This window comes from Fukomys damarensis, unplaced genomic scaffold, assembly GCF_012274545.1.
Source record: "Fukomys damarensis isolate Sample0158 unplaced genomic scaffold, DMR_v1.0_HiC HiC_scaffold_27, whole genome shotgun sequence".
NCBI lineage: Eukaryota > Metazoa > Chordata > Mammalia > Rodentia > Bathyergidae > Fukomys > Fukomys damarensis.
In genome coordinates, this window is record NW_022900939.1 from 916910 (window position 1) to 926755 (window position 9846).

Genomic DNA, 9846 nt, shown 5'->3' on the forward strand with positions numbered 1-9846 from the left:
CTGGAGACATAGAACACAGGGTGGCTCCCAGCCTCGGCCCAGCACTCCTGAGAGAAACCCCATCGTGCTGCCACTCTGAGGAGACCGCTGGGCACAGAGGCAGGCTTGGCCGCATGGCTGTCCACCCTGCAGAGACCAGAGTGCAGCGGGCTAGGGTGTCTTCTGCTGCTAAAGCCAGGTCGAGGCAGCCTTGCCCCTGAAGTCGGTCATTCCTCCCTGCCTGCTGGCACCCAGCCCTCGGACACAGGCTGTCGGGAAAGGGTGCTTCCTCTGGGACCTTCAAGGGTGCCTGAGAGCACCAGCTCAAAGGTGTGGGCCCCCAGGAGCCCAGGCACCAGGGCCCTCACTCTCTAGGGAGATCAGGACTCATCTCGGAGAGTGAGGAGGCCGCAGGCTGCCTGGCCACCCACCGTGGCTGTGGAAATCTGTGGAGAATCAGCAGAAGGCACTCGGCACACAGCCCCGTGGCCAGTCTCATTCCACCAGCCCCTGGCGTCTGCACCCGTCTTCTCAGGGCACCGGCACACACCCGTGGGCCCCATACAGAGCCCAGGTCACTGCGAGACAAGGACTTCATGGGGATGGGGCAGCCAGAAGAGGACGTTGGGGACGGAGGTGCAGCAGGGGCTCCAGGTCTGGGCTGGAGCCCCCAGAGCCTCGGAGAGGGGCCAGGAGGCTGGTCTGGCAGAGCTGGGGTGCCCGCAGTGAGGGGATCTCCGGCAGGCTCTTGTCCGCTCCTCTTCCCCTCCATGTTTTATGGATGAGAATGGAAGCCGCAGGAGTCATGCTGAGCCACGGTGAAGAGGAAGAGGAGCTCAAGGGGATAAGACTGGGAGGGTGCAGGGCAGGTCGGGCCCTGGGAAGCCACAAAGGGGGACACAGAAGATGGCTCTGGGCTCCAGGAGCCCCACAGGGACAGGAGAAAGCACCCCGGGCTGGGCAGCGTGGGCAGCAGAGGAAGGGGACCTCAGCGCACCTGACCCGGGCAGGAAGGAGTCTGGGGAGGTGTGGGCTGGTCTGGAAAGGCTGCTGAGGGCCCTGGGTCTGACAAAGAACTGGGCCAGACACTGTTTTAAGCAATACAGGCTTTGAGGGATTTTTCAGATTTTGGAAAATCCGCTTAGACTTTGCTGTCCTTCATGTGAAAACCCCAAATCCCAAACCCAAAGTGCTTCAACATCCAAAGACTTTTGAGGCTCACATCTGTGTGTGTCTAAGAAGTTTAGGATTTCAGGACGTTTTGGAGTTGATTTCTGCATTAGAATGCTCTGGCCGAATACCATCCAATCCTGGTTTTGTCATTGGGGAAACTGAGGCCCACACAGCTGAGGGGCTAATTCGAGGTGTGAGTTTAGACCTCTGGGCCCAGCCAGGTTTTTTTTCTGGGCATCGAAACTCCTCTCACCTTCCACCTGGCCACCAGCGCGCGTGCACTCCCTGGCTGCTGAGCAGACACTGCGTTGCCACGGCGAGGCCTGGTGACGGTGGCCCAGCGGTGCTCACCTTTATCAGGATCCTTAACAGGGAAGCACGGAGCCGCCCTCTTGCAGAACTGGAACTGAGTTTCACCTAATGACTCAGTTACTTGTTGTTTCTGGTCTGCAACTCAGGAACTGACTGTGTGCCCGGCCGGGCCCTGGTATACACAGGGCAGTCGGCACCCTTTTCTCTCCACTTTGTCCCCCAAAGCAATGTCTGAGTGGTGAAGCTGACTGAAGTGGGGAGGTCAAAGACATGGAAACTCCCTGAAAACGTAAACCCACTGGGTTCCCCCAGCGCAGGGGCAGCAGAGGGGCTGTGCCAGGTTTGGGTGTGATTTGCACGGAAACTGTGCTGCTCCGTGTCAGACCCTGAACCCACCAACGCCGGGAGGCCCGAGAGCGCTGCCGGAGAGGACCGGTGACCAGCTCGGGGCGGATTTGTCAATGCCGTTGCTGGAGGACGAGCCAGCCCCTCCAGCAGGTCTACCCCAGGTAATTCCCAGTGGAGACGCTGGAAGACTCCCGGGAAGGTGAGGCCTGGGGGCCCGGCGCTGAGCCCTCTCCAAGCAGCCCCCCTGGGAGTCGTGTAGTCCCCGATGTCAGTGCCAGGCCAGGGGGCGGAGCAGCGGTGGGATCCACCCTTCCCGCGGCGCAGTGTGGGGCCCCACATGCCACGTTCACTCCCTGGCCAGTTACCAACGCCGTGTGTGTCCGGGCACTGTGCCAGGGGCTGAGTATACAGCCGTGGGCAAGATGGACGTGATCCCCACCTTCGGGAAATTAACAGTGTAGCGGAAAGGCAGGCAGTGATAAAGCGGCAAACCGACTATTACGAGCCACCACAGCTATGCACCAAGAAGGGCGCGGAGGGCGGTGGAGGCCAGTGGAGATGGCAAGGTGCCAGGCACGGGCAGGGGGCAAGGAGGGACATCTGAGGCAGAGGTGGTGACCTGGCTACAGCCAGGAAGCAGGCAGGAGCTCGACTGTCCCAGGCCCACAGCAGCGCTTGGGGGACCCTGTGGACCAAGCTGAGCTCCGACCGGGCACCTTGGGCAGGGCTGGCAGGACCCAACCTGCACTCAGATCCCAGGCTGAGAGGAGCAGGAGCTCATCGGAGCCTCTGGGAGAGGGGAGGGAGGCTTGGGGAGCAGCTGCTGCCAGGCTGTCTGCGAGGTTGGACCCCGCTGCCAGAAGGGAAGCCATTGCCCGGAAGCCAGGTGAGCACAGGCCCCCATGCACGCGGGGCACTGACCGCAGCCTGCACAGATCCCCGGGCCCTCCTTGTGATCAGCAGAGCCCAGAAACCCCAGGGTACAAGAGCGTTGGCCACAGGAGGGGCTGCAGGCTCCTACAGCTTGGACACCACAGGGCTCACCAGCCTGGGGTGCAGGGGCCCCACACGGCACCCGGTTTCCTCCTTAAGGAAACCCCGGGAAACGTGAATCGGGCACAGGGCTGCCCCCACCCGCAGGGTCGGGATCCTCCAGGCCTGTAGCCCTGATGTGTGCCTGGGCACCCGCGCCCGAGGGAAGGCCCAACTTCGAAACCAGGCCAGTGGGAGGCGAGCAGCAATAGCTGACAGTAAGAGAACGCCGTGACACTGCTCAGTAGTAAAAGTTACTTAAAACCCAGGAACTGTTTATTTCTGGAATTTCCCGTATCTTTAGGCCGAGGTTAATTATAAGAAACTGAAACCTCAGAAAGTGAAATCCACGCTCCCACACCTGTGTTGAGATACAGAAACCAAATGATTTCCTGCCCGTCTGGGTGCCTCACCCCCTTCCAGGACGTGCACTGTGGACCGAGGTCTCCCCGGGGATAATGAGGCCCACAGAGAGTCTCGGCTGTACACCTCTCCTGCTGTGCCTGTGCGGAGCGCTGCGGGGAGCCCAGCTGGGACAGTAAAAGGCGAGGGCGCTGCAGACCTTGCTGCCCAATCCCCGTGCCGCCAGCCCTCCCCGTGTCCTTCTGCGTCCAGGCCTGGAAGCAGCCGTGCCCCTTCCATGGTGACCAGCCATCCTGTGCCCCGTCTGCTCCTGGGACTCGGACACGCATTCCTGGACAGGTCTTCTTGTCCACCCTGCTGGGCAGCCGAAGCCAGACCCCAGCGTGGGCTCCACGGCCCTCACCCTCGGTGGAAACTTCGTGTCATGCTGTCACTGTCACATGGGGCAGCCCTGTGCTCCGTGGGACCCCAGAGTCACAGCCTTGCAGCGAGGGCCCCGAGGGTCTCCAAGGACCCTGCCTCCTCTGCTCCCACAGAGCAGCAAGGCACCCACGGCAGGGGAGGCAGCTTGGGGGCTGCATGCTGAAAGTGGGGCCACACACCTCCCACCTGGGAGTCGCTGGCTCCCAGCCTGGGGTTAGAATGATGCTGGCCTGAGACCGAGCACTTGGGAATGTTTCTAGCAACGTGACAAAGTGATTACAGGCCTGTGAACGCTAATAAAAAGCCAGGCTGGGATTTCTTTAAAATTTATATTTGCATTTAGCTTTTTAAAACATTTTTTTATTAGTACGTGATAATGACCACATTCGCTGTGAGGAGGTGGTGCATCTTAATTCCTTATTGCATTTCATTTTTCTTCAAGCTGGCCTGGTCACCCACACCTGTGATCCGGGCCACTCGGGAGGCTGAAGCAGGAAGATTGCACGTTCCAGACATCCCAGGCAATTTAGCAAAATAAAAACAATAATGGCGGTGGGTGTGGGTCACTGGTACAGCACTTGTGTGGTTTGAGTGAGCCCCCAGCCACAAAGAGGAAAAGTTAAAAACCTGAGCCAATAATTCAACCTGTGCGCATGTGGAGGGTGGAGTCAGTATGATTATATCTCCACACCCTCAAACATGTATCATTCTGTGCACTAGGATGCCCTGGACCCTCCTGGTTATTCTCAAAAATACCATAAGCCACGTAAGACACGGCTACCCCAGGGTGCCGCGAAAGCCTGGGGGAATCACCTTCGCCACACTGTCCTTCCTCTCTTAGCCTCTCTGCCACCCTGAGGCTGCACTGGCTTTGGTTTCTCTCCCCGGGACCGCATTTAATTTTCCCATAGATTTATCCCAGCTGGGTTTCATGGACCCGCCCAGCTGCGATCCCAGCTGCTCTTTCCTGCAGATAGCTGGAAAGCACAGTGCAGAGGCTGCAGTGCTGTCCCCACCACCCGAGCCCTGGGCCTTTGACCTCGGACTAACGGGAGGGAAGGCGGCCTGCGCCTATTTGCTTGAGCTGCTGGTGGTCAGAGCCCAAAGGTCCCTCTCGGCCGGGCAGACAGCCCCAAGGTCACGGTGGCTTCGTGGCTCACGTGCCTGTATGGCCACAGGGTCCCACACCGGGTGAAGTTGGGGGTCCACGCCCCGGAGGGTGAGGTGGAGCCTCCATGTGCACGGAGAACAGGGGCTGGTCCCTCGCTGGGAGCACAGTATTTAGTCCTGAGAGGGTTAGCTGTGCTCCCCAGCCAAGGTCGGCTGGGGCCTGGGGACAGAGGAGCTTCATCCAGCTCCATCTCCAGGCTCTGGGGGACCAGCGGGGTGACCTGGGGCCCTCACCCAGGGTGGCACACACTGGATGCAGGCGCTGGAGAATGAGGCCCTCAGCTGTCCCCAGCCAGCACGGGAGGCAGGGACACCATGTTGGGTGCCCTGCCTGCCCTCTGTGAGCCCCAGAACTGAACTGCTGAGCCTCACTAACAAATCTCCCCAGGGGCCTCATGTGGTTGGCAGGGGGCTCTGGGAAGTGCAGCTGGGGAGCTAGATGAGCACAGCTCAGGCCACCACAATGCCCTGAGGCTGATGGACGAGGAGGGCGGGACTGGTCCCCTGCGGGATGATGAACCCTGCCCTGCAGTGGGAGTCTCCAGCAGCAGCTTCCCTTCCCTGGAGCTCTCCCAACAGCGAGGTGCCAGCGCGGTGCAGGGCCAGGGTCCAGGCACCCAAAAGACGGCCCTTCCCACAAGGCGCTGGTCCTCAGTGGGCTGAGGGCAGCCCAGTCTTTGTCGGTTGCTTTGGACTCAGGAGCAGCTTTGGCCCAGGCCTCAGCAGGAGCCATCCGGAGGGTTCGCCCCATACCTCGGACTGGGGTTCAGGCACCTGGATGGGAGGAAGGGCCTGGAGGAGCAAGAACAGTCAGGAAGCTATGTAGGGAGCAGAGGGCAGCGGAGCAGAGCGCCCCGGGGGAGAGGAGGAGCACTTCAGAGGGAGAGCAGGGGTGCTGACGGCAGGGCGCTCCGTGTGCAGCTGCCTGGTGAACACAGGAGCAGGACGCCGGACGCCTGCAGCAACCTGCAGAGCTGCACCTTCACAACTCCCTGCCACTCCCGCTAGGACTCAGGCCTTTCCAGAGAGTGGGAACCGTGTGCCTGGTACCCGCTCTTCGGAACGGACCATCCGACTCTAGAAACAGAAAGCTACTCACACATGTGACTCAGCACATGCCCATCTCTGCCCGGGTTCCAGGACTTCTGCACCCTGCCTGGATCATGAGGCAGATGCTGAGGGCAGCATCAATGTCTCATCTGCCCTGCAATACTGCAGGCCCCGGGGAAGAGCCTGGAATCGAAGCCAGAAGACAGGCAGCACCAGTCCTGGCCCGGCCACTACCCACTTCGGGACTCCGGTGTCCAGTGCTCTGGAATCAGAGTGGATCAGATGCCGAGTCCCGCCGCCCCGGCACAGGGATCCAAGAACAGGTCGTTCTGCAGCTGGACACAGGTGTGTGGTCTAACAGCACCAGTAAGGATGCTAAAAGTGCTCTTCTGGCCGGGTGAGGCGGCACACGCCTGTGGGCCCAGCACTCAGGATGCTCAGGTGGGAGGATTGCCATGAATCCTAGGCCAGCATGGGCTAAATAGTGAGTTGAGGTTCAGCCTGAACCACACAGCGAGACCCTACCTCAAAAAACCCAAAAAAGAAAAGAAGTGCTTTTCCATGCACAGCAGGGAAGGTGGCCAGGCAGTTCTGGAGGTCCATGGGCCGGCTCAGCATCTCCCAGATGTGGATGGGAAAAGGCCCCTGAGTGCAGAAGTGGTCGCTGTGGAAGTCGAACTCTGGAGTTACTCAGCTCCGTGGGCTCCGTCCGGTGTCCCCAGCCGTGACCCGAGACAGTGCGGTGTCAACCCTGCCTGGTCTGAGCGCTGGCAGCCTCCGCAGCAGCAGGCGCAGGCGCAGGCGCGGCTGAGGGGCAGGCCCGAGGGTCGACCGCTCTCCGCCTGCTCGCCTGGGCTGTGCCTGCTGACCTCTATGCCAGCGCCTGGCCCTGGCCTTCCGCCCTGCGCTTCGGACGGCGCAGTCCTCACAGCCCTGAATCCACTGTGCAAGCCACACTGCTGTGCGTAGTCTCCAGCCTGGATGCTGTGGATCCACCGTCTGACCTCCTCGATACTAGTGAAGCATCCCTTTCTCGGGCCTTGACCTGCGTCCGTGTACAAGGCGGGGACAACAGGCCAGACAGGCCGCTGGGCTGTGTGCTGCTGAGAAGCCAGCATCCGGGCACCTGGGGCGGCAGTGAAGGCTGCAGGCCCTGGCTGGTGGCCTCTGAGAGGCAGGTGGAGATGCCCTGAGGCTGACGGACGGACCTGTGGCATGCAACCCACGACCCCTCGCGAGGAAACTTGTTCCCCCGGGTCTTTGCCGGCAATGGTGAAGCGGTAAACCTGCTTCTGCCTCGCTGTGATGGCTGCAGTCACTGCAGGGATGACCAGAGCAGCGTCTGGAGGCCCCGGACACCGTGCAAGTGGCTTTGTCCACGACCCCAGAGTTATGTGCACCCCTAAACCGTGAGCCAGTGGAGAGGTTTCTGATGCACCAGGCCAACAGCGCTGTTGGGAGGTGCTAGCACTTTAAGGGGCGGGGCCCGGGGGGGCTCGTGTCAAGGGGGCGTAGCCCTGGCCCCGCCCCTTCCCCTTCTTGTCTCTGGGCTGTGCATTACCACCTGGTTACCACCTGTAGTGCCGGTGGTGCTGCTGCTGCAGCTGCTGGCCGAGGCCTGGGACCTCTGAAACAGTCATATCCAGGCTTTCCTCCTTATAAGCCGATTTTCTGTGCTATTTTGCAGTCGTGGAGAGCTGAGTTAGAGTTGGCAGAGGCGGGCCGTTCATGAAATTCCAGGGGACTGACCCTGAGAGGCTTGGAATGTTTCCTTAGAGGCTGAGCAATATGGCCAACTTCTCCCCACTGACAGGTTGAGAGGTCAGTCAGCTGCTGCCTCGCAGTCTCCATCCTGTCCATGGCTGTGATTCCTCCTCACTGCCCCTCCGATGAGTCCGTTTCCCAGCTGCCATCAGAGCCAGGCCTGTCAACCCAGCCCCGGGGAGGCTGAGGCAGGAGGGTTGTAAGCTGGAGCCCAGCACCGGCAATTTAGAGTTTTAGTGAGGCTGTCTGTCAAAGAATAAAAATGAATGAGTGAATGGGATGTAGCTCAGTGTGAAGGCCTTGGATTCAATCCCCAGTACTGCAAAAAAGGAGAGAGGAAGAAAGGGAGGGAAGGAGGCAGGCAGGTGACCCGTGTGACTCATGGGAAGGCACTGCCCCATCGGGCCCAGCCCCCTCCCCGGCTGGTCTCTCACCCACTTGGCTCACTGCGAGGGTCTGGGCTCCCTGCCACCCAGCGGGTCTCTTCTGTCCTTCATAAAGATCAATGATCACAGCAAGGTCCTGGCTGGGTCCCCAGGAAGCTGCAGGCCTTGGCACTGCTGGGGGGCAGAGGGCGGATTCCGGCTGGCTGGAAGAAGCCCTGGGAGCAGCAAGGCAAGGAGGCAGGAGGGCTGAGGAGGTGGGCACCGGCCTCTCCTCCCTGCCGCAGCCCCAGGGCCCCACACCCGCTGCGGGCAGTGGAGTCCTTAAGATGCTCTAGGCCCTCAGAGTCCGTGCAGAAGACAGGAACGCATCCCAGGCAGTTGGAGGTCAGGCTGTGGCTGGCCCAGCTCCAGCTCTTGCTCCGTGACCCGCCTGCCTGCGGGACCCCTCTTAATCAGTATTACCTAAGCAGCTGTACTTGGCATCTTATTAGCTGACTGCAGTTTTGTTCCACGCTAAGGGAAGGGGAACCCGCCACCCCTCGTGGTTTTGCTCTTAAAATTCCCTCGAAAAGCGGGGCCCCGCTGACTCTCCCAGACAGAAGCTGTCTCTCAATAACTTCCTACTGTTACCCTGTTGTTCCTGGAATTTATTCTTCCATTTCAGAGACCGAGGACTTGCTGTGTCCAACGCCTAACCAGCAGGCGGAGAGTAAATCTCCCGTATACTGTGTGGAGGCCCACAGACAGACCACCTTTATCCTCACCCGGTCCCCTGAGCTCTTCCCATCAGGCAAACGCTCCGGGCGGCCTCTCCAGGAAGCCTTCCTCCTCCCTCCACCTTGGGCCCTGCGGGGCCCTTCCACGAAGCTCCCAGGGCCTGTGGGATGGGGAGAGAGGAGGGGAAGTACACAGGATCTCCACTCAGTACCCTGGGGTGAATGTGTTCACTACACATCGCAAACGTACACTGGTCGAAGACTGCGGGAAAGGAAATGACGTAGGGTCACAGCAACCTTCGGATCCCAGCCTCAGCTTCCACCCCATGAGCCGGAGCAGCATGTGAGACCCTCCTCTGCGGGGAGCCCTAGGTGTGCCCTCTGCGGTGGTCTGGGGGAGCAGACAGCACAAAGAGGACCTGGGGTCGCAGGGGGCAGATCCAGGTCTGGAGTCTGACTCGTGCCCTGCCCAGCCTCCCTCGACACCGTGCCAGGCCCACAGAACCCTCCGCCCCAGCCCTTTGGTGCTAGGTGTCTGACACAGCAAGTCCTCAGTCTCTAAAATGCAAGAATGAATTCCAGGAACAACAGGGTAAGAGTAGAAGAAGTTGAAAGATAGCATCTGTCTGAAAGAGACAGAAAGGGCCCTGCTTTTCAAGGAAGTTTTTAAAGAGCAGGTTCTGGGGCAGTGAAACAAGCCAGGGCCTTTTCTCCCAGCTACACCCCTAACTTTTGGAAAAACATTTTTTATTTTTCCGACAGGATCTCACGGAGTCACTAAGTCGCCCAGCCTGGGCTTGAAATTAGAATCCTCCTGCCTCGGCCTCCCACCGTGCCAGGACTGCAGACCTAGGCCACCAAGGGTGAATTTCTTGGGCTGTTCCCATCACCTCGCCTGATCAAGAGCGTGAGGTCTCATCTCGCTTCCCAACTTCCCTACTTCCCAGGCCGGGCGCTTCCCGAGTCTGCAGGGGGCCGGTCCCGCTCCCCCAGGAACTCCTTCCACTGCCCGGCCCGTCGCAGCGATCAGCACCTCAGGCCCGGCGGGGCGAGGGTCCTACGCGGTCGGGTTAGAGTTCAAGGCCCAGGGCCCGGACAATGCGCCCGCGCGGACAATACGCTGCCGGGGC

At 60.4% G+C, this 9846-nt stretch overlaps 1 protein-coding gene across 4 annotated transcripts; it reads right to left on the reverse strand.

The window, feature by feature from the left end:
• Positions 1-6337: 6337 nt before the first annotated feature.
• Positions 6338-9840, reverse strand: LOC109118326. Of its 4 annotated transcripts, none has more exons than XM_019208811.2 (4): positions 8967-9840; positions 8765-8877; positions 8053-8215; positions 6338-7860 (listed from the first exon to the last, which is right to left on the reverse strand). In XM_019208811.2, exons 1-4 carry the CDS (start codon positions 9336-9338, stop codon positions 7840-7842), a joined length of 669 nt encoding a protein of 222 aa, XP_019064356.1. In that variant the 5' UTR covers positions 9339-9840; the 3' UTR covers positions 6338-7839. The 4 variants fall into 4 exon arrangements, 2 of the variants coding, with proteins under 2 accessions (XP_019064356.1, XP_019064355.1); XM_019208810.2 differs by having other exon boundaries at positions 8049-8215; XR_002025655.2 differs by lacking the exon at positions 8765-8877 and having other exon boundaries at positions 6338-8215; positions 9607-9840.
• Between the last annotated feature and the right edge of the window lie 6 nt (positions 9841-9846).